This window comes from Brachyistius frenatus, unplaced genomic scaffold, assembly GCF_029030835.1.
Source record: "Brachyistius frenatus isolate BFR_SWC_R1_liver_20210118 unplaced genomic scaffold, ASM2903083v1 Contig_214, whole genome shotgun sequence".
Classification (NCBI taxonomy): Eukaryota; Metazoa; Chordata; class Actinopteri; family Embiotocidae; genus Brachyistius; species Brachyistius frenatus.
The window spans coordinates 315,001-339,000 of NW_027210813.1; the positions used below are offsets into that span (position 1 = coordinate 315,001).

Genomic DNA, 24,000 nt, shown 5'->3' on the forward strand with positions numbered 1-24,000 from the left:
TTCACATGCATGCAGAGCTGCTGTGGAACATTAAGATCTATAAAATCCTTCCATGCTGATGAATCTATCAGTTTTATGATCGTAGATAAAATGTCTTAAAAGCTGCCGAGCTTCCGTTTATAAATGTTTAATATAAAAGCATCCGATCTTCAGAGGTGCGTCTCCGTCGGGGTCACCAGGTACCGGACGGCCCAGCGCAGCAGCAGCTCGCCGACTCGGACCCGGCTGAAGTCCTGCAGGTTCTGCCCGGTCACCTGGTAGCAGTAAGAGAAGAGCTTGCCGTCGCCGTGGAAACTGGGACGCGTCCTCCTCCCAGCGGCCCGCTGGGGACCGCTGCCCTCCTCGAACCTGCAGCCGCCCGCCTCCGAGTCGAAGAGCCACGACGGCAGGCTGCTGAGCTCCGCCCCCTCCACAGGCGGGTCACTGCGTTTCCTCTTCGCCTTCCTGTGCTGTCCCTCCGTGTCCTCGCTCTGTCTGTCCACAGCGGCGATGCTCTGCTGGTCCTCAGGAGGTGTCAGAGATGAGGAGGCGGTGGCGAGGGTGGAGGTGGGGGCGGGGGTGCTCGGCTGGTTCTGGTACGGCGGGAAGAAGCTGGACTCCTGGACGGGGAGTTGCGTGCCGTTGAGGACGGCAGCAGCCGAGCGGTCCAGCGGGACACTCGGTGTAGTTTCTGGTGAGGACGAGGAGGAGACACACGGAGGAGGGAACATGTCCCAAAGTCTGGACGGACACCTGTCAGTCACGTCGTCCACAAGAAGTGGTGGCGAGCAGTCGTAGACGTCCTCTGTAGCTGCTGACTCGGCGGTTTGCTGCGATCTGCCTCCCACGTCCTCCGAGATGAGCAGACGCTTCACGGCGACGCTGAAACGTTCCGCTCCCCGATACTGGACCCGGTCCCGGTCCCAGCCGGTGGCCCGGCGGCCCGGCGAGGAGGTGGAGGTGCAGGTGGAGGGGGGCTGCAGCCGGTCCCTGACGTCCTCCAGAACCGCCTGCAGACAGTCGTGCTGCCACTCGCCCAGCAGCTCGCTCAGGTCGAAGCCACACGGGCTCCTCCGGACCTCCTCCCGGCCCAGCAGCGACCGCCACGTCTCGCTCACCTGGCGGCGGACGGACGGCCGCGTGCTGCAGCAGGGCGGGTTGTCCTGGACCGGCCCGGCGGCGGTCGTCGCCAGCTCCCCCACCGACAGGAAAAAGAGGCATTTGATCTGTTGGGGGGCCATGTGGAAGCACAGCCGGTAGTCCTGGATGCACACCGTGGTGTTGACCAGGCTGCTGAAGCTCTCGCGGTCCTCCTGCTCCTGCAGGTGCTCCCAGGCGGAGGCTGTGAGGACGGCGGGAATCTGGAGCGCCCCGTCGGACAGGAAGAGCAGCCCGGTGGGCCCCTCGGAGCCCTGAGCCTGGGACTCCGACATCTGACCCACCCCGATGACGTGAGCCTTGAACTGGCTGCTGCTGCTGGCCGCTGCCCCCGTCTCCTTCCCCGTCTCCTCCATCTCCGTCTCCTTCCCCGTCTCCTCCATCTCCTCCTTCTCCGTCTCCTTCCCTGTCTCCTTCCCTGTCTCCTTCTCCTTCTTCTCCTCCTCCTTCCCCGTCTCCTCCTTCTCCTGCTCCTGCTCCTCCTCCCGGTTGCCGTACCTGAGGATCAGACTCTCTATCCACGGGGTCAGTCTGCTCCGAGCAGCGCGAGGCATGTTTGTTTGTGGTGTCAAACTGTGCGTCTCCTTTTAGCTTCCGTTAGGTTTCCGCTGCTCGGTGGTTCCACCATCACAACATCACCGGAGCAGCTACAGACCAACAAATATCACCCGTTAACGATTAGAAAACACATATTTAATTTAATGGACACATTCTGGGAGGAAGTTATCACGTAGCTGAGCGCTAAAATCAAATCTTGAGCTCGCACGAAACATGAACTTACTGACGTCTCCACTTCCGTTTGCAGCAGTGTTGCTAACTGACGATAATATCCAAATTCAAACAAGTAGTCGTGATTATAACCGAGAACATCCGCTCAAACAACAGTATTTACGTGTTTCCACAGTTATGGCGGCGATACTTGTGTAAAGTTGGCGATAACTAACTCGGAAACATTGCAAATATCTGCTGCACAACGAACCGATGAACGAAGCTGCTGGTGATGCATTCAGGTGTCCTCGTGAAAGTACAGTGGAAACAGTTGTGTTCATAAATGGCGTGTCGCTGCTTGGTCAAAAGAATCGCGAGACTATGGGTCATATAGTAATTTGTATATGCCGTATATACATATATATATATATATATATATATATATATATATATATATATGCCGTATATATATATATATATATATATATATATATATATATATATATATGCCGTATATACATATATATACCGTACCCACTTTTCCTTGGGCTGTGAACGCAGCTCGGTCCCGCCCCGCCCCGCCCCGTCCCGTCCCGCCCCGCCCCGCCCGGAGTGATTCATGTCGTCCTGAGCAGGTTGGACCATAAAACACGGAACATTTCAGTCTTCAGGTAAGACGTCTTAAAAATAATCCATATTAAAACCATGACACGTGGAGTTAAAGTAAACCTGCAGGGCTCGAGACTTTGTTGTTTTCTTCCTTTTCCAGTAAATAAATGATTGAAACACGTTCGCGAACATGAACTGTGACGTCGATGAATTACGAACATGAACTGTGACGTCGATGAATTACGAACATGAACTGTGACGTCGATGAATTACGAACATGAACTGTGACGTCAATGAATTCCGAACACGAACTGTGACGTCAATGAATTCCGAACACGAACTGTGACGTCAATGAATTCCGAACACGAACTGTGACGTCAATGAATTCCGAACACGAACTGTGACGTCAATGAATTCCGAACATGAACTGTGACGTCAATGAATTCCGAACATGAACTGTGACGTCAATGAATTCCGAACATGAACTGTGACGTCGTGTCGTTTTGGTCGCTGGAGCTGTTGCTTATGGACATGTTGGTTGTTTTGCTACTAGCCTAGCCTTTGCTTACCAAACCTGGTTTAGAAAGCTGTCAGTTTAAGAAGTTTCGTCTGGGTGCAGTTGTATAAGGTACTTTTGAAAAATGATTCATCCGTTTTACGAACCTTCATGTTTTTCCACAATGTTCGGCTGTGAAGTGATTCACTAAGCAGTCATATTGTTTTGTTATTACGTTGTAAATGTGAAATGTCCGCTGTGGAAGAGGAGGAGTGGCTGGCTAGAGAAGTAGCTTACCAACCAACCTTTAAAGCCATTTTTCATCCAAATAAGTGTTTTGTGAAAGCCGAATTGCAGAGTTCGCCCTGTTGGTTTGTTTAATGTCCTAAAGTATGTATTTATCACGGGCTTATGTTTCATTGTGAGCTGTAAAACATAATTGTAAAGAAGTTGAGCCTGATTTGTTCTGTTTACAGGAGTGAACATTACGTTTCTGGGCTGTCCCAAGTCTAGACATGCCCGACTCTGGATGTAGTGAGCCCGGTTCAAAGGTTTCAGACCCACAACATTCCCAGAAACTCCTCAGGGTCCTTCGCACCTTCTGGCAAGAGCAAAGTTTCCACGATGCTCTGCTGGTGGTGGATGGAGAGCAGCTTCCTGTCCAGAAGAACATCCTGGCTGCTGCAAGTCCTTACGTCAGGTCAGCAAGTCTGAGCCCAGAGTCCGACTCTGTTTCCGGTGTTACAGCGACATGGGTGTGTCCGCTCTCAAACCACTGTAGCTTTAATTCTGATGCTCTGTTGTATTCAGAAATGTTAACTCTTTCCTGTCAGGACCAAGCTGAACTACAACCCTCCAAAAGAAGATGGATCTACCTACAGAATCGAGCTGCAGGGCGTCTCCATGGCGATCATGAAACAGATCCTGGACTACATCTTCAGCGGGGAGGTGAGCGTGGACGTGCTTCTATCCACATATGTTTTCTTTTGAGCCTTCACGGCCTGTTTGTGTGCCACACAGATCGCTCTGAGTGAAGACACCATCCAGGACATGGTGCAGGCGTCCGACCTGCTCCTCATGACCGACCTCAAGTCTCTGTGCTGCCAGTTCCTGGAGAGCTGCATCACTGCGGAGAATTGCATCGGCATCCGCCTCTTCTCCCTGCACTACTGCCTCTACCACGTCCACTACGCCGCCACCGAGTTCCTGCAGACCCATTTCCGCGACGTGGCTCTCTCCGAGGAGTTCAGGGAGCTGCCCAGCGACCGGCTCTGCGAGGTGCTGGCCATGGAGAAGCTGAACGTGGGCAACGAAAAGCACGTGTTGGAGGCTGTGGTGCGGTGGTTCGCCCACGACCCGGAGGACCGCAGGGTGGGTAACACTCAGCGTGGTCAGGTGACTGTAAGATCACCTGACCAACAGCTGCGTAAAATGACACCAATTCTACTGGAAGTGTCTTAAAGTGCAATACCACGGAGGGCCACTAGGGGCTGCCTCCAAAACACTGTGTGAGAGTGAGTCCTATCCCGTCTCTGTTTGCAGGTCCACATGAGGGAAGTGATGTCGGCCGTGTGGCAGCAGGGTTTGGACGTGAGCTACCTGAGAGAGCAGGTGCAGACTGGGAATGATTTCCTTCGTATTATAATAAAGTATTTATCTAATAACAGACGGAGCTGAAATCAGTTTCAACAAAGTATTTAGAAAAGTCCGGTATAGAGCTGCTGCAGTGCACCCAAATGACACTCCTCCACTTTTTTTCTCCATGTCAGGAAATATAATGTTCATATTTCTCTTGATCAGGGCTTAATTCTTTTTTTGTTTTTTTTCGATCCAGTCCTCCCTAAAGCGAATGTCCTGCAAGAGAGCCACTAAAAAAAACTAAAGTCGTCATAGTAACATCATTAAAGGTGTATTGGTTGTTTCACCATGTCACCTCGAGGCCTCATTTTGACGTTTGCCCTATTAATGTTACTGCATGAATAGAAACCCCTTTCAAAATAAAAGCCCTGTAGCATTTAAGTAGACAGAAACACTTCATTTACTAACAAAGCTTTTATTGTGAAACATTGGCAGGAACGTGTTGTGACTGAAATCTGACAGTAGCTCGATCATATCATTGACTTTATTAACTTAAGGCGATAAAAAAACAACAACATCATAATGGAAATGAGAAAAAGTCGCCCAAAATCTTCCAAAGCTGGAGCCACAGATCTGATTTTATCAAAGTGTGTTTGCTATTTTTAACTGAGCTGCTCACCTCGCTGTGCATTACCGTGGTATCCCATCAGGCCATGGGGGAGCCGCTGATGAGGGAGGTGATCCGGGAGTACTGTCAGACGGTGCTGGGGGAGGGTCAGCTGCAGGGCGAGGCGCTGCTCGCCGCCTTCAAACCCCGAGGATACTCCGAGTGCATCGTCATCGCCGGAGGAGAGGACCGCAAGTGAGAACGCCGTGTGCCATCTTTGCTTTTTTTATTTTCTGAACTCCCTTAATAACCTGCAAAGCAGATTTTCCACTTCTCTCTACACGCTCTGGAGAACATAAACAAATACCATCGACTCATTCAAGTCTTTTTGTTACGACTGTCTTCTACCGTGTGGAAAAAAAAAAGGGGGAAAAAAGTAAACGACCCAAAATATCTTTTGACGGTCCGAGTCCTTCTGCTTTGATAAAAGTAAAAGAAAGAAAGAAAACCCCTGAATGAGGGGGGGGGCCAAACTCTGACGCTGTCATGTAGAGAACAGTGGTGAATGAACAGAATAGAAGAGTTTACTGCATCACATTTCTCTCCGTGTATAGAAGCAGGAAGCCGACGGCCGTGACGCGCTGCATGTGTCCGCTGTACGACGCCAACCGGCAGGCCTGGATTGAGCTGCAGCCGATGGGCGTCGCCCGCCTCGGCCACGGCGTGGTCGCTGCTGGTCCGTGAGAGGCTCAGAGCGGGAAAACATAAAACACACACCTGTAGAGAAACATGACTTCTATTTAACAGAATAATAATGAGTAAATAAGAGCGTGTCCTGTCTGTCAGAGGGTTTCCTGTTCGTGATGGGTGGAACTGATGAACACAACACCGTCCTGGACAGCGGAGAGAAGTACGACCCCGACTCCAACACCTGGAGCTCCACCCCCCCGATGCTGCAGGTACACCCACCCAATACTGCAAGCATGAATCCATCCATCACACATGTCTGAACAGATGAGAGCGCTTTGTTTACACATTACTTCATCTCCGGTGTTTTATTTTATTTAACGATGCAGTTCAGTCACTTCCTCTCGTCAGTCCTTTCAAAATAAACTCCAAAAACTCACAATACCTGCTCTTTAAATTTGCAGGCCTGATACTCTTTTTGTTATTACACTTACTGACCACTAGGTGTCAGCAGTTCGACACAGAAAACACACTTCAAATCACCTGTTTCCAATTTACCTGTTGATTTTAGATTAGATTAGCTTTGATTTTATTAATCCCACAGTGGGGAAATTCGGTAATATTCGGTTATATTGATGAACTGAATTTGTGTACTAATATCAGACCTATATAAGAATATCAGATTTATATGTCATGTAAACCACTACTTAAAATACTGTTGGAGGCACAAAAAATAAAGAAATATATGTATGGATAAACAATAAACTTAAATAAAATAAACATAGATAAAAGTGGGGGTAGTTAAATATAAGGGCTGGGACAAAAGTGCCTGAAGTATGAATAAATAAATCCGTGTTTAAATAAAAGTAGATTAGTTAGATTAGTATGGAGTATAAATCTGCATTAAATCAATTGTTGTGTTTGGTTCTGTAAACTGTTAAAATCAGTTTTAATCCCATTAAAAGTGTCCTGTTATTGTGATTATTAAATTAAACTGTACACATAAAGTAACTGAAGTAAAAATTCAAAAAACAAAATAAATGTATGAAAATTTAGAAACTTATTTAAAATGTGTATTTATTCATGTCTCCTTGAATTAGCAACATTTAAATTTTTCTAATTGTTGTGTTTGTTTATTATTTTCTTCATAAGCAAAGAAAACAATCAAATATACTGGAGTACATTTCCGTGTTGTACCCCTGCTTTAAGCGTGATTTCAGGATTTGACACATTTCAAGAGTTTTTCTACATGAACGTTGCAGCTGAACATCTTTGTGGTTTGACGGTGACGTCGCCGATGTTTTCAGGCTCGGCAGAACTTCGGCGTGGTGGAGCTGGACGGGCTGATCTACGTTCTGGGAGGAGAGAGCGACGCGACGGAGCTGATCACCGTCGAGGTGTTCGACCCGCACTTCAACACCTGGAGGATGCAGACCAGCATGACGATGATCCGGAAGGTGACGACACACAGCCGTGGGACACATGCTGGAATCATACAGGACACATAAGGACAAAACAACAAAAACAAATAAATAATTACATTTCTAAATAAATGAGCAAATAAAATTGAAGTAAATACAGAAATGAGTTAATACATAACTGCAAAAGTAGGTAATGAAGTATGAAGGTCAAATAGAAGCGATGGAACAACATAAATACAAAGAAATACTTTAATACAGAAAGACAATTATGAGAAATATAGAGATGAAAATGTTTATTCAGGAATACATTCAGAAATCAAAAGACAATTACATAAATTAAAAAAAGTAGAGAAGTAGTAATTAAGTGCAAAACTAGATTATTAAGATGTACGGAGGTAAAAAATATGACATTAAATATATATATTAATAAAAACATTCTAAACATGTTGAAATAAATAATTAAGTGCATGAATTAAAATGGATAATTAGGTACGCAAGACAAAATGTGTATGAATAAATACATCCATAAATAAATACATTTAAAAACATTCATAATTAAATAAAAGGAGGTAATTAACAAAGTATAGAGGATACAAATACATAGAATAAATTGTTACTGTTAAAATGTTTGTTATTAATATTGTTATTAAGTTAATGTAGATATAAGTTAAAACTTTAAGCAGTGATCGGCGGTCCCTCGCGTGCTGCACGTCGGGGATCCAGCGGGTCGGGCCGCACATAGCCCCACTTAAAGTTGACATTTTTTTGCTTGATTCTTGTTACCAGCAGGGGGCGTTGACTGTTATCAAAGATTGAGGAAGATCAGAATAATTACATAAAAGTTACAGTCACTTGTAGTTTCATGGCGAGATGCTCAAAATGGCCACCACGCCACGGGCACACCGATCGACGAAGACAAATTCTTTTGATAAGTTTTCATCTCCCGGGTGTTAAGACAGAGAAAACTTCAGGTCGGTGCGTCAAAATCTGCAGGAGTTCGTTAAAATACAAGTAGTGCGAATAACCAAAAATGGCAACTAAATTCACAATGGCGGACTTCCTGTTAAGTTGAGGTCATGGTGCCAAGAGACTTTTTGGTACATATCGGTGTGATACACATGTCCACCGAATTTCGTGCATGTTGGTGAAAGTAGGTGTCGGGGCTGAAGTTTAGGGGGCGCTAGTGAGCCATTTGCCCACGCCCACTCGCAAAACCTCTGAAATGCGTAGTTTTTCACCATGACTGACGGGTGTGCAAAGTTTCATGAGTATTTCAGTATGTTAAAGCCACCAAAAAGGTGATTTATTTTCCGGAACCAGGAATAATAATAACGCTTGAATAACAATCGACTCCATTCGGTGCTCGTTCCTCATAAATGCAGTCGAAATATTGAAACATTCAAATGTAGATGTGTTGAACTTTTTTTGGTCGTATTAATTATAATTTACTTATTTGTTTACGTATTCCACTTTTTATTTCTGTATTCATTCCTGCATGTTTTTGTTTATTTCTTATCTATTCACCATAATTTATTTTTATTTCTGTATTTATTTAAATGTAATTTAATTACAATCAGATGATACTTTTTGTCCTCCGTACATCATTAGCCTACAGACCCAGAAATAAGTAAAAGTATTATTTTTTTTATATAAATGATTTATACATTTGATAATGAATTCATGTTGAAGATGAAGCAGGTTTCCTCTGTGATCTGCCTGAACCAGCTGCTACTGGTTGAAGATTCATTTTATGTTTCAATCTTTAAAACATCTACTTTGAAGTCTAATAAAATGGAAATAAAGGACATGAAAGCAAGGTGGTCCTTCTCCGTCAGGTGGGCTGCTACGCCTCCATGAATAAGAAGATCTACGCCATGGGTGGAGGCTCCTACGGGAAGCTGTTTGACTCCGTGGAATGCTTCGACCCCAAAACGCAGCAGTGGACGGGCCTGTGTCCTCTGAAGGAGAGACGGTAAGAGACATACATCTTCACAGCTCGTCCTTTTATCTGCATCGCTTCTTCTTCCAACACAAATATCCGCCTTCAGTCTGCGATATCAACTTTGTTCGTGGTTTTGTTGTACAACAGGAAGTGAAATGTGTCTGTCGCACCACCAGATCTGTCGCTTTCAGTTTTAGTTTGACTTCGGACACGTAACGATGACATTTTGACATTTGAGACAGGAAGTGCAGCCGAGTCATCTCAGCGTTCTTCATCGCTGCGAAGCCGCTTCTGTTCATGAGTGAAACGAGTCGAACGCGCCGAGCTCGTCTGATCCGACACGTCTTCTCCAACGTTTGTTGTCTTTCCAGCGCCAGCTTGTGTAAACCACCAAAACTTCATCTTTCAGCCTGAATCCTGTGTTCAGATCCTGATTTCTGATCATTTGGAGCCATTTCCTCCTTTAAACGCTGCGTTCCTGATTTTGGTCGTCAAGAAATCATCTCTGATCATCGACTCAAAAACAACATATAAATAAAGTTCCAGGCTTCTGGAAAACCCAGAGGCCACGCCCCCTGAACTTAAGGTGATGCAGCTGGATGGTAGAAAGTTGTGGACTCCGACTCATTCAAACTAGTTTTCCAACATTTTCTCAGCCACATCAATGATATTTCCTCACGTCTTCTTCTTTTATGTTCAACCCCGATTTTAAAAACGTCAGGACAATGTGTAAAATGTAAATTAAAAACAGAATGCAATGATATGCAAATCACGTAAAACAATATTTAATAGAAAATAGTCCAAAGACAACAAATCAAAGGTTGAAACTGAGAAATTTGATTGTTTTATAAAAAAATATCTGCTCATTTTGAATTTGATGTCAGAAACACGTCTCAAAACAGTTGGAATAGTTGGAAAGTTGTATAACGCAAAAAAACACCTGGTTGAACATCTGACAACTAATTATGTTGCCTGGCAACAGATCAGTAACGTGATTGGATATTAGAGGTTCATCCATGTGGGAAAGAACAAAGTGCAACAACCAGCAATTCATTTATGAGTTCACAGGATTTTCAAATCGTGTGATTCTGTTTTTATTTCCTAACGTTTCTGTAAACTAAGATATGAGAGTGAAGAGTGAGGCGGAGCTCCGGTGCATCTCTCCTCTGCAGGTTCGGCTCGGTGGCGTGCGGCGTCGGTCAGGAGCTCTACGTGTTCGGAGGCGTCCGTAGCCAAGAGCCCGACAACCCCGAGCAGAGACAGATGACCACCTGCAAGTCAGAGTTCTACCACGACGAGATGAGGAGGTCAGGGGGCGGGGCTAACGGACAACCTTCATCACAGTCTCTGGCTTCTGTGATCTGAATGCAGACACGGAGAGCGTTTAGCAGCTTTGTATATATATACTTATATATATATGTATATGTATGTATATATATGTATGTATATATGTGTATACATATATACACATATATACATACATATATATATGTATATGTATATACATATATGTGTGTGTGTTGTAGGTGGATGCTCCTGGATGACCAGAGTTTGTGTATCCAGACCAGCTCCTCCTTCGTGTACGGTGCCGTGCCGATCGGCGCCAGCGTCTACGTGGTGGGCGACCTGGACACAGGTGAGAAAACCACACAGCTCTCACCTGTTGGTAAACCGTCTGTGTGTGTGTCCTGTGTGTGTCTAAATGTGTGTGTGTCCTGTGCGTGTCCTGTGTGTGTCTAAATGTGTGTGTGTCCTGTGTGTGTCTAAATGTGTGTGTGTCCTGTGCGTGTCTAAATGTGTGTGTCCTGTGTGTGTCTAAATGTGTGTGTGTCCTGTGCGTGTCTAAATGTGTGTGTGTCCTGTGTGTGTCTAAATGTGTGTGTGTGTCCTAAATGTGTGTGTGCTGTGTGTGTCTAAATGTGTGTGTGTGTGTGTGTGTCCTGTGTGTGTCTAAATGTGTGTGTGTCCTGTGTGTGTCTAAATGTGTGTGTGTGTGTGTGTGTGTGTGTGTGTCCTAAATGTGTGTGTGTGTGTGTGTCTAAATGTGTGTGTGTGTGTGTCCTGTGCGTGTCTAAATGTGTGTGTCCTGTGTGTGTCTAAATGTGTGTGTGTCCTGTGTGTGTCTAAATGTGTGTGTGTCCTGTGTGTGTCTAAATGTGTGTGTGTCCTGTGCGTGTCTAAATGTGTGTGTGTCCTGTGTGTGTCTAAATGTGTGTGTGTCCTGTGTGTGTCCTGTGTGTGTCTAAATGTGTGTGTGTCCTGTGTGTGTCTAAATGTGTGTGTGTCCTGTGTGTGTCTAAATGTGTGTGTGTCCTGTGTGTGTCCAGGCAGCAGCTTCGACTACATCCGTGAGTTCCGTCGTTCTTCTGGTTCGTGGCATCCCATCAAGCCGATGCTCCCCGGCGACCCCTCCAAGACGTCCTGCGCCTCCCTTCGCTTCGCCAACTGTCGTCTGTTCCGCCTCCAGCTGAGTCAGGGCATGTTCAGGATCCGGGTCTGACGCCTCCACCGGTCCGTCCGGTCCACGGTTAGAGGAACATCCAAACGCTGAAGTGTTCTCCTTTCTAGATGTTTCTAACTGACTCAACTTCATCGTTTCAACATCGGAGAGGTTTTTTTTAGAGTTTTCTTTTATCTTTGATTTTAACGGACATTTTAACGTTACTGGTTCTCAACACTTTCTGATGGGACGGATTTTAACGCAGGTTTGAATATAGAGGAAGCGTTATTTTTTGGATTAGTTTTCTCACTAATGTGTCAGTCAGACTAACTTCAAGTCTCCGCCGCCATCGTACAGATTCAGAGAAACCAGGAGTCTCTTAAAAACAGAGGACATCAGGGCTTAAAGCTTTCCAGAGAAATGGCTGCTACTTTCTTGAGTTTACGTTACGTTGGGTGGACCAATCAGTGACCAGTGGGCGTGGCTAAGTGCGATGATGCTTTTGTTTCTAAATATAGTTCCTACAAAAATATCCATCCATCCATTATCTATACCGGCTTTATCCTGAACAGGGTCATGGGGGGCGGAGCCTATCCCAGCTCATTTTGGGCGAAGGCAGGGTTCACCTGGACAGGTGGTCAGTCCATCACAGGACCCTTAAGTATATATAAATATATTAAATATATCCTTTAACTGACTTTAAGAAATCGACATGTTTCCCTTGGCTCTCATTGGAGGAAGCTCTCTGTTGTTTACAGTTTCCTTCAATGCTGATTGGTTAAAAGCTGCTCCAATAATTAAGCCCAGGTCTCACAGTAGGAAACTTGTGTGTCTGGTGCCGCCCGCCGGACGGACCTGGTGCCGCCCACCAGATCAGAAACCCGTTGAGAAGCAGCACAGATAAATCAACCAAAGATTTCTGCGACTGTTTGTCCTGCGATCAAACTGGAAACTTCTGCGTTTTGTTTCTTTAAAACTTCAAGAAAATCCAGACGGAGAAAAGGAGCTTAAAAAACACGATGTCAGTAAATCTGAGCACCGAATGTAGAAACACTTCAATCATCTTCCTTCATCTCCAAATCTCACTGACTCTACCTGGGCAGAGTGTCTGTCTGTCTGTCTGTCTGTCTGTGTGTGTGTGTGTGTGTGTGTGTGTGTGTGTGTGTGTGTGTGTGTGTGTGTGTGTGTGTGTGTGTGTGTGTGTGTGTGTGTGTGTGTGTGTGTGTGTGTGTGTGTGTGTGTGTGTGTGTGTGTGTGTGTGTGTGTGTGTGTGTGTGTGTCTGTGTGTGTGTGTGTGTGTGTGTGTGTGTGTGTGTGTGTGTGTGTGTGTGTGTGTGTGTGTGTGTGTGTGTGTGTGTGTGTGTGTGTGTGTGTGTGTGTGTGTGTGTGTGTGTGTGTGTGTGTGTGTGTGTGTGTGTGTGTGTGAGTGTGTGTGTGAGTGTGTGTGTGTGAGTGTGTGTGTGTGTGTGTGTGTGTGTGTGTGTGTGTGTGTCTGTATGTGTGTGTGTGTGTGTGTGTGTGTGTGTGTGTGTCTGTATGTGTGTGTGTGTGTGTCTGTGTGTGTGTGTGTGTGTGTGTGTGTGTGTGTGTGTGTATGTGTGTGTGTGTGTGTGTGTGTGTGTGTGTGTGTGTGTGTGTGTGTGTGTGTGTGTGTGTGTGTGTGTGTGTGTGTGTGTGTGTGTGTGTGTGTGTGTGTGTGTGTGTGTGTGTGTGTGTGTGTGTGTGTGTGTGTGTGTGTGTGTGTGTGTGTGTGTGTGTGTGTGTTTCACACCAGAAGTAGTCTAACCTGAACGTACAGTTGCTGTTGTGGTGAAACGGTTGTTTCAGTTTGTACTTTTGTAACTGCTGCATGAGGAAGTTTTGTAAAATGTCGTCACTCGTCTGCGTCAAAGGGATTAAATCACCAAAGTGGTCAACCGTTTGTTTCTGTCTTCTTTTTATATGAATCCAAACATCACAGAGCCACAAATCAATATCATCTGAGTCATTTTGTACTCATGCAAACATTTTATATTAGTTGGTGGCATTTCTCAATAGTAGCTTTGAGTGTTCCTGAACGCATCACGGTGCTGCACACGGAGGACCAACAACCTCCATGAGGAAGTATTCAGAGTCGTCTCTTCATCATCATCACCATCATCACTGAGTTCCTCACGTTAATGTGACCGCTGGTACGAGAACATTAGTGATGTCACCATGGAAACCTGAAACTGGAGCAGAGAAACAGCAGAGTTTAGATCAAACTCTGTAAACGGTCATCAGAGACCTTTGAAAGTCTTCAGAAAGTCTGACGGCGATGAAGCGACGAGCAGGCGAGGTGTTCTGATGACATCACGTTTCAAGAGGGGCGGAGCTTCACTGTCCAAGACCGAAGAAGTCGTCAGGAGACACCAGGTGGGTTTTCTTTGTGTCACCGTGAATTGGTCCCCCAGAGTCAGACTGTCAACACCGAGTTCCACTGGGACCTTCTGAGCTTCTGTTCTGCTTCGTGGTCTTCAGGTCAGTCTGTGGTTTTGTGCTTCCTGTCTTATTTTTAAATAACTCACCTCTTGTGTGTCTGTCTCATTTCACTTCCTGTCCTTTGTATGATTGTTGGCCCCACCCACTGATTAGTTCCACCTGTCCCTCGTTGTCCTTCCCTCCCTGCTGTATTTAGTCTGTGAGCTCTTCTTCTTCCCTTTTTGTCACTTTGTTTCAGTTTCCTGTCTGTTGCTGCGTCTTTTGAAACCCAGAGAACACAAACCATCTGAACTGTGGCGCCATGGCAACAAGGTTCTCCAACATGACGACACACCCGCTGACAGCGCCTTGAAAACTGGCGAGTTTCTCATCCTCAACAACACAATCGTAGCCCCCCCCCCCCCCCCCCCCCCCTGGATTCAACTCCCTCAACTTCTTTTTCCCCAAAATCTGCTGTTTCTCTGCTCCAGTTTCAGGTTTCCACGGTGACATCACAGATGTTCACGTACCGGCGGTCACAACAACAGTAATCATCTGTAGGGGATGGATATTAATAATCTGTTTTCTTTCCATTAGTAAGTACAATAAATTCCTCTTCCCACAGGATCCTGCAGGTTCTTCTGAATGTCAACTGACAAGAAACAGAAAACGCTGAATGTATCGTTCTTAAATGTGAAGCTTTAAATTGAGCGTGCTTGTCGACACTGTCAGGATGAGTCTGGACGAGGGATTAACACAACAGGATTAGCGAGCGTGACCAGGATGGAGATAATTCGGTTAAAGTGAGCAGCTCTCGTGACCGTTAGCAGCTAACCGGGGTCCTGTGAGCGATGTGGGCCGAGACGGAGCAGAACTCTGCTGCAGGACGGGCTTTACAACGGAGAGGATGGGTAACGGTATGGAGGAAGAAAAGGGACTTTTCTGGTTCTGGTCCCTGTCAGCTACAGTCTGCGCTCGCTGCTGACGCTCGGCCACGTTTCTCCAGCTGCTCCTCCGGGCTCGGACACTCCAAAACACTGGAGCGACAGGAGGACACACACGGTGATGTCAGTGTTTTGGGTTTCGGCCTGTTTGAAATGTGATTTGTGTTTATGGAAGGAGTGTCTGAAACATCCACGACAAACACAGACAATGTGTGTCGGGGTGTGACAGCTGACCTGAGTCCACAATCAGTCTGCAGGATTTTATGATTGACAACAGGAAGTCTGAAGCATCACGAGGACCCCTAGAGGCTGAAACAGTAATTTCATGCTCCAGGATGAGTGTGCTGTTCCGCTTCCTGCTGGGTGATTTGTGAAGAGTTCATACAGAAATATAACCGGGTTCTTCCTTCTGGAGAACATGAATATGTTCATCTTAAATCAGGGCAGTCCGTCTAAATGAGGGTTCATCTCCTGGAGACCATGAACACACTGTAAATGTTACGATAAACGGATTCCACTCTTGGTAGATAAAAATAATACTATTTTGAGATATTTGGTAATATGGTTTCTGGTTAATTCTATATATTGTAATGATGTCATAACAAGTTTAATTGTTGATTTGTTTATTTTTGTTTACTTCTTTCTTGTCTTTTGTCAACTGATAAATTGAAAAAAATAAAAATAAAACAAAGTTATATGTTAAATAAATATTTTAAAAATATATATTAATAATAGTAATCATAATGGGTAAAAAAAAATGTGCTAAATGTGGCATCTGAGGTTAGTTGGTGTACTATTTGTGTGTCACAGATGTTTATTTGTTGTCTGTATTTCTGTGTCAACATGCAGCATAAAGGTGCATTTCAACAAACTGGATGTTGGAGAGTTGATAAATAATATTCATTTTAATATTTACCATAAATAGTAGGTCATACAGATTGTTATAAGGACCCCCTCACATCGATGCATCATCAGCTTGTCAATAATCTTCCTCTCTGCCCTTCTTCCTTGGCAGATTATGAGGAAGTCCAGAAAAAAAGGAGGATTCACTTAAAGTCTCTGCGGCCTCCTCCATTTTTCAGAGGGAGGGGGGAGGGGGGCAGAGAAGAGGGGGGAGGGGGGCGGTGAGCGTGCGCCTTCGGCAGACACTCGAGCGCAAAAGACACACGGCTCATCCGCTCGCCTCCCCATTGACGTCAGTCCGGTATCACATGAACGGGCGCGGACCAATCAGCGCGCGGCTGCCGGAGCGAGCTGGTTCCTTCACACTGAGACAGAAGACCGAATCAAAGGAAACCGAGCCAGAGAGCCCGAACGAGCCCCGAACCCCGCGGAGGAGAGCAGGCCCGCCGCCGGTGGATGTTTGCTCCGTGTTCCGGTGGTTCCCAGACGGTCCTCGCGCTGGATTACTGCGTGTGTCTCCAGTTGGACGGAGTGGATCAGGCCATGGCCCTAACATATTGAGTAGCTCGGCTGGTGGCGGCGGGGGGGTGGGGGGTGGGGGGAGGCGGTGAGACGCGCACCGTGGAGACACTTCGTGCTTTATTGTTCGGGGAGGAAAATGGTGGATTATACCGCGGAGACCTTCCGTCTGGATATCCTGCCGTGACGCTCCGTGGCGTCTCCGTTAACCGAGGTCGTGTTGTAGCGGCGGGGGAGGAAGCTGCTGCCCCCCCCCCCTCCGGCTCGATCCCAACGACCTTATCCGTCTATTTGTTCTACATACATGTCGGATTGTTGTGTCCTCGCGCCGCGTTTACCGTCCGCTCCTCGAGACTAACATTTGGAAACGATCAACGGTTGGATTACTGAACGATGGATTTCACCGGCGGCGGAGGAGCCAACGAGCTGCACAACAACCAGTTCTATCAGTGCGAGGAGAACAAGCCGCTGCTGGGGGACATGTCGGAGGGCAACAACAACACCAAGCTGGGCGCGGGGCCCTGCAAGAGGTCGCTGCACCACTGCAGCAGCAGCGGGATGAGGTACAAGCTGCTGCACGAGGGGGACATCCAGGTGTGCGTGGTCAAACACCCGCGCACGTTCCTCTCCAAGCTCCTCACCTCCAAGTTCCTGCGGAGGTGGGAGCCGCACCACCTGACGTTGACGGACAGCAGCCTGACCTCGGCCACCGTGAGTCCCCGCGCGCGTGTGTGTCACATTCCACAGGCAGCTTTTCTGTTTGTCTTTTCTTGTCTGGACGCGCGCGCTGAGATTACGCACAGTCTGTTGTTGACGCAGTTTACAAGAAGGCAGGGTGTCACTACCCCCCCCCCCCCCCCAAGCCACTTCCCCTCCCCCAACACCTCCATCATCATCCTCAGGGTGCAGAAGGTGCGCTGTGGAGCTCTTGTTTGTCTCCTGTGGGTCATCAGTCTCCATTATTATATAGAGAGGGGACGGAGGGTGTAGAGAGGAGACAGGAAAGGGAGGGTGTAGAGAGGAGACAGAGGGTGTAGAGAGGAGACAGAGGGTGTGGAGAGGAGACGGCGGGTGTAGAGAGGAGACAGTGGGTGTAGAGAGGAGACGGAGGGTGTGGAGAGGAGACGGAGGGTGTAGAGAGGAGACGGAGGAGACGGCGGGTGTGGAGAAGTGACGGAGGGTGTAGAGAGGAGACGGAGGGTGTGAAGAGGAGACGGAGGGTGTAGAGAGGAGACGGAGGGTGTGGAGAGGAGACGGAGGGTGTAGAGAGGAGACGGAGGGTGTGGAGAGGAGACGGAGGGTGTAGAGAGGAGACGGAGGGTGTGAAGAGGAGACGGAGGGTGTAGAGAGGAGACGGAGGGTTTGGAGAGGAGACGGAGGGTGTAGAGAGGAGACGGAGGGTGTGGAGAGGAGACGGAGGGTGTACAGAGGAGACGGAGGAGACGGCGGGTGTAGAGAGGAGACGGAGGTACAGCGGGTGTAGAGAGGAGACAGAGGGTGTAGAGAGGAGACGGAGGGTGTAGAGAGGAGACAGAGGAGATGGCGGGTGTGGAGAGGAGATGGTGGAGACGGAGGAGACGGCGGGTGTAGAGAGGAGACGGCGGGTGTAGAGAGGAGACGGCGGGTGTGGAGAGGAGACGGAGGGTGTGGAGAGCAGACAGCGGAGACGGAGTGTGTAGAGAGGAGACGGAGGGTGTAGGGGGGAGACGGAGGGTGTAGAGAGGAGACGGAGGGTGTAGGGGAGACGGAGGGTGTAGAGAGGAGACGGAGGGTGTAGAGAGGAGACAGGAAAGGGAGGGTGTAGAGAGGAGACAGAGGGTGTAGAGAGGAGACGGAGGGTGTAGGGGGGAGACGGTGGAGACGGAGGGTGTAGAGAGGAGACGGAGGGTGTAGAGAGGAGACAGAGGAGATGGCGGGTGTGGAGAGGAGACGGAGGAGACGGCGGGTGTAGAGAGGAGACGGCGGGTGTGGAGAGGAGACGGAGGGTGTAGAGAGGAGACGGAGGAGACGGCGGGTGTAGAAAGGAGACAGAGGGTGTAGAGAGGAGACGGAGGAGATGGCGGGTGTGGAGAGGAGACGGAGGGTGTAGAGAGGAGACGGAGGAGACGGCGGGTGTGGAGAAGAGACGGAGGGTGTAGAGAGGAGACGGAGGAGACGGCGGGTGTGGAGAGGAGACGGAGGGTGTAGAGAGGAGACGGAGGGTGTGGAGAGGAGACAGGAAAGGGAGGGTGTAGAGAGGAGACGGAGGGTGTAGAGAGGAGACAGAGGGTGTAGAGAGGAGACGGAGGGTGTAGGGGGGAGACGGTGGAGACGGAGGGTGTAGAGAGGAGACGGAGGGTGTAGAGAGAAGACAGAGGAGATGGCGGGTGTGGAGAGGAGACGGCGGGTGTGGAGAGGAGACGGACGGTGTAGAGAGGAGACGGAGGAGACGGCGGGTGTAGAAAGGAGACAGAGGGTGTAGAGAGGAGACAGAAGGTGTAGGGGGGAGACGGAGGGTGTAGAGAGGAGACGGAGGGTGTGGAGAGCAGACGGCGGAGACGGAGGGTGTAGAGAGGAGACGGCGGGTGTAGAGAGGAGACGGAGGGTGTAGAGAGGAGACGGCGGGTGTAGAGAGGAGACGGAGGGTGTAGAGAGGAGACGGCGGGTGTAGAGAGGAGAAGGAGGAGACGGCGGATGTAGAGAGGACACAGAGGGTGTAGAGAGGAGACGGAGGAGATGGCGGGTGTGGAGAGGAGACGGAGGGTGTGGAGAGCAGACGGCGGAGACGGAGGGTGTAGAGAGGAGACGGAGTGTGTAGAGAGGAGACGGAGGAGACAGAGGGTGTAGAGAGGAGACAGAAGGTGTAGGGGGGAGACGGAGGGTGTAGAGAGGAGACGGAGGAGACGGCGGGTGTAGAGAGGAGACAGAGGGTGTAGGGGGGAGACGGAGGGTGTAGAGAGGAGACGGAGGGTGTGGAGAGGAGACGGTGGAGACGGAGGAGACGGCGGGTGTAGAGAGGAGACAGAGGAGATGGCGGGTGTGGAGAGGAGACGGTGGAGACGGAGGGTGTAGAGAGGAGATGGAGGAGATGGCGGGTGAGAGACGGAGGAGACGGCGGGTGTAGAGAGAGACGGAGGGGAGACGGAGGGTGTGGAGAGGGAGACGGAGGGTGTAGAGAGGAGACGGAGGAGACGGAGGGTGTAGAGGGTGTGTAGAGACGTAGAGAGGGAGACGGAGGGTGTAGAGAGGAGACGGAGTAGGAGACGGAGGGTGTGAGAGGAGACGGAGAGAGAAGAGACGGAGGGTGAGAGAGGAGACGGAGGGGTGTAGAGGGGAGACGGAGGGTGTAGACGGAGGAGACGGAGGGTGTAGAGAGGGAGACGGAGGAGACGGAGGGTGTAGAGAGAGACAGAGGGTGTAGGGGGGGGAGACGGAGGGTGTGAGAGAGAGGAGACGGCGGGTGTAGAGAGGAGACGGAGGGTGTAGAGGGGAGACGGAGGGTGTAGGGGGGAGACGGAGGGTGTAGAGAGGAGACGGAGGAGACGGCGGGTGTGGAGAAGAGACGGAGGGTGTGGTGTAGAGAGGAGATGGAGGAGACGGCGGGTGTGGAGAAGAGACGGAGGGTGTGGTGTAGAGAGGAGATGGAGGAGACGGCGCGTGTGGAGAGGAGACGGAGGGTGTCGAGAGGAGACGGAGGAGACAGCGGGTGTGGAGAGGAGACGGAGGGTGTAGAGAGGAGATGGAGGGTGTGGAGAGGAGACGGAGGGTGTAGAGACGAGACGGAGGAGACGGCGGGTGTAGAGAGGAGACGGAGGAGACAGACGGTGTAGAGAGGAGACGGAGGGTGTAGAGAGGAGACGGAGGAGATGGCGGGTGTGGAGAAGAGACGTTTTCCCAGAATCCACTTGTCCTTCAGGTGTGTTTCTTTCTGGACACCAGACGGCTGCTGATTGACAGGTCGATGTTCGGACACGCCTCCGTTTCCTCCCTTCCTTCTTTGTGCTCAGTAGTTCTTGTAAATGGTTTTGTCAGTGACATTAAAACAAACTATTATTTTTTCTGTTATATTATTATTAATATGTATTAATATTGAAAGACGACTCAAAGAATCGAACCACTTTCATCCATCAGTGTGACGGGTCCACGTGGACAAGAACTGTGGGAACCAGAAGATTTATGTCAAATATGATTGAATATCCAGACTAACACTTCATATTGAATAACATGTTGGTTGGTTTTTAACCTCGATGTGCTGGAGTTCATCTTCAGACAATGTTTTGGAGTTTAATCTTTCATTTTGCAGAACTGTCTGCTATTGACATGTTTTTTTAGGGCTCCAATTGATAAATACTCAAACTCAAATATTCTGCAGATTATTTTGGGGATTGTTCTAATTTTGCAGATCTGAAGTTGATGTCTAGAAACAACCTAAAAAATATTTAGTTCACGATGACGTTTGACAAAAAAAGCAGCAAATCCTCTTCTTTTTTTGAGGCAAAAAATCCAGAAAAATTTGGTGTTTTTCTTGATCAAATGTTCAATCTGTGGTGAAAATAGTTGAGTCTATTGAGTTATTGATTTATCAGAATATTTTTGTTTTGCACTGGAGTGTGTTTGTGAAGTTCAAGCAGGATTTAATTCCGTGTTTGTGATGTCACGTGGTCCTCTCAGCTGATTTACTGTTCTGGCTTCAGAAACGATGTTTAAAGCCCTCTGAGAGGAGAACCGTGGTTCTACTGTGACGAGGATCCTTCAGGTCTCCTTTGTTCTCAGTGACGTCATGTGTTGGATTCCTGAGAGGTTGTCGTCCTGACGAGGACGAGGCTGAGAGCAGCCGTTGTCTCGGCCTGACGTGGGCGACGTGGACTCTTCGTCCCCACGCAGCCAGAATAGCTGAGATGTTTCAGGAGAGAAAAGCTTTGTGAACGTTTCACATGAAGACAATCAGCACTTCTCCAAAACTTCAATCCTCGTTTTATTTTGAAAGTTTCGTGTTAAATAGATGAATTTAAGGAGGAATCAGCTGTTTCTCTGCAGTAGGAGGAGACGGACCCACCGGCCGTCCTCTGGACTTACTAACCCACGTCGCCATGACAACAGAGCACTTCCTGTGTTGTTGCTCCCTGCTGAGAGGATCAGGTGTCTTTATCCAACTGATGTTCACTACGTTTACCTCCTGCGGCTTCATCTCCATACTTTAAAGATGCTATAAAGTAGAAATGAAAATGAGTTTTAAGTTCATCACACCACAGAAGTATGGTGTATGGAACTATCCATCCAAATTTGAATGGAAAAAAAACAGACAAGTTTATTAAATTAGGGTTTGAAATAGTGAGAAAATCCTCAGTTTTCTCTGCTCTGAGACTGGGGGGGCGTGTCCTGAAGGAGCTGAAGCTCCGCCCCTCGCTGGAAGGTGTTCAGTGTCCTGTATGACAGTCCTGTTGCTGCAGTTCTTTTCCCCACTAAGCGGTCCGTCCGACATCCAACCTCTTGGTGACTTTATGCATGATGTCCCACTGGTCCTCTGTCTCTCTGGTGGACGGAGCAGCCTGCTTTATGAAAACAATAGAATCAGAATTTATTTGTCCAATGATTGAAACATACAGATGCATATAAATGAAGCTTGTCCCCCTGAGCTGTAACCCAGGAGTCAAACTGGACACCAGAGACAGAAGACAGTGAGTCTCCAACTACTTCTAATGACCTGCATTACAATAGTGGAGATAATAAGAGAGGAGGAGTTGATTTAGTTCTGTAACGACTGCAACATGAATAATGCTGCATTATATCACATCAATTCATTATATCACATCAATTCATTATATCACATGTCAATTCATTACATCACATGTTAATTCATTATATCATGTTAATTCATTACATCACATGTTAATTCATTATATCATGTTAATTCATTATATCACATCAATTCAAACTTTGAATCTGCTCAGGTCGAGCTGACAGTCTTTCTCTTTCACTGATGTCCCTCCACCTCCACTTCCACCTCCACCTCTTCCTCCTCCACCTCATCATCCTCCTCCAGCTCCACCTGCTCTCTGCAGCCTCCTCCATATGTAGTCGGGCTCGTTTATCCGGACCGGTACCGGTACATGTAACCGAGATCGTCGGTGATTGTAACGTGACACCGGAGTACAACAACAACAACCCTCATTAATGTGAGGACTAGATCTCCTCTGGTCCATGTTCACCATCACCCCGACATGTAAAATATAGAGTTACATATATTATAGTTTCTTATCGGAGCTTTATTGAGACGCATAAAACAATCCGCGGTTATCGGAACATTTTCCTCTGAACTCTGCTACGAGCTCAATAGAAGCTAATTAGCACGTTAGCTCCCATTTCATGAAAATAAAGTTATTCTACACCGAATAAAATCACGTTAGCGGTTTGCACCGCGGACTAAATATAGCAGAGTTACTGTGGAAAAGTTATCGAGTATAATTATAACAAGTACAGAACTTACGCTGAGTGGTGAACTGCTGGCAGCGGGGGACCCCGCCGACGGCGGTGGACACGGTCGCCGGTGCCGTTGTCCACCGCTACTGGCTGCAGCGGACCCTGCTGGCAGCTTCAGCTGATGGTGACGCTGCAACCGGGAGATGAACGGTGAGGGTGAAGCTCGGTTCGGCTCCGCGCTGCAGGAGGACCGGTGTGTGTGTGAACTCCATCCGTCTCCGGTGGAAGTTGGTGAAACTATCCACCATGAAATGGTCACTGCGGCTGTTGTTGGTGTTGATGCGAAGCTCTCCATCAGTGAGGCTCTTGACAAAATCAATCCACCTCTTTTTCCTTTCTTCATCAGTAGGAAATTGAAACAGCAATGCAGCGCTGCTTTGGAGGTGCTTGCTTCCAGGAAAGATTCCCTTGCGGGGGGAGGAAGACGTCCTGTAGCAGCTAGCTGATAAACAATAACAATCTGACTACATCAGGAGTAGAACTGAAGTCCATTGGGATGACCTCTTATGCAAATGAGCTGCAGGCTTTTATAGCGTTTCACCGTGAGAGGAGGAGCCATGCAGAAGGTTATATAAACCGGCTGTGATCTGACATAGATAGGTAGTTGTGAGGTAGATAGGTAGTTGTGAGGTAGATAGGTAGTTGTGAGGTAGATAGGTTGTTGTGACGTAGATAGGTTGTTGTGAGGTAGATAGGTAGTTGTGAGGTAGATAGGTTGTTGTGACGTAGATAGGTTGTTGTGAGGTAGATAGGTTGTTGTGAGGTAGATAGGTTGTTGTGAGGTAGATAGGTTGTTGTGAGGTAGATAGGTTGTTGTGAGGTAGATAGGTTGTTGTGAGGTAGATAGGTTGTTGTGAGGTAGATAGGTTGTTGTGAGGTAGATAGTTGTGAGGTAGATAGGTTGTTGTGACGTAGATAGGTTGTTGTGAGGTAGATAGGTTGTTGTGAGGTTGTGAGGTAGATTGTTGTGACGTAGATAGGTTGTTGTGAGGTAGATAGGTTGTTGTGAGGTAGATAGGTTGTTGTGAGGTAGATAGGTTGTTGTGACGTAGATAGGTTGTTGTGACGTAGATAGGTTGTTGTGAGGTAGATAGGTTGTTGTGAGGTAGAT

At 47.9% G+C, this 24,000-nt stretch overlaps 3 protein-coding genes across 5 annotated transcripts in view; 2 read left to right on the forward strand and 1 right to left on the reverse strand.

Annotated features, from left to right (window-relative positions):
• Positions 1-2,237, reverse strand: part of acd (ACD shelterin complex subunit and telomerase recruitment factor) — a 2,267-nt gene extending 30 nt beyond the window's left edge. The window contains exons 1-2 of the mRNA XM_069719433.1: positions 1,919-2,237; positions 1-1,784 (exon numbers count right to left, since the gene is read on the reverse strand). The exon at positions 1-1,784 is cut by the window's left edge and continues 30 nt beyond it. Coding sequence (XP_069575534.1) covers positions 150-1,691 — 1,542 coding nt within the window. The 5' untranslated portion in view covers positions 1,692-1,784; positions 1,919-2,237 and the 3' untranslated portion in view covers positions 1-149. The remainder of the gene's footprint in view (positions 1,785-1,918) is intronic.
• A 217-nt stretch (positions 2,238-2,454) lies between these two features.
• On the forward strand, positions 2,455-13,541 carry gan (gigaxonin). 3 transcript variants are annotated; one of them, XM_069719418.1, is made up of 13 exons: positions 2,455-2,516; positions 3,427-3,650; positions 3,784-3,898; positions 3,971-4,321; positions 4,493-4,561; positions 5,239-5,390; positions 5,750-5,871; positions 5,982-6,094; positions 7,130-7,279; positions 9,079-9,215; positions 10,358-10,492; positions 10,712-10,821; positions 11,513-13,541. In XM_069719418.1, the coding sequence occupies exons 2-13, from the start codon at positions 3,466-3,468 to the stop codon at positions 11,683-11,685; spliced, it is 1,812 nt and encodes a 603-aa protein (XP_069575519.1). In that variant the 5' UTR covers positions 2,455-2,516; positions 3,427-3,465; the 3' UTR covers positions 11,686-13,541. The 3 variants fall into 3 exon arrangements, with proteins under 3 accessions (XP_069575519.1, XP_069575524.1, XP_069575523.1); XM_069719422.1 differs by lacking the exon at positions 2,455-2,516 and adding an exon at positions 2,924-3,082; XM_069719423.1 differs by lacking the exons at positions 10,712-10,821; positions 11,513-13,541 and having other exon boundaries at positions 10,358-10,593.
• Positions 13,542-16,226: 2,685 nt separating this feature from the next.
• The window catches only part of cmip (c-Maf inducing protein), a 41,196-nt gene continuing 33,422 nt past the window's right edge, over positions 16,227-24,000 (forward strand). The window contains exon 1 of the mRNA XM_069719402.1: positions 16,227-17,141. Within this exon, the coding sequence (XP_069575503.1) occupies positions 16,824-17,141 (318 nt within the window). The 5' untranslated portion in view covers positions 16,227-16,823. The remainder of the gene's footprint in view (positions 17,142-24,000) is intronic.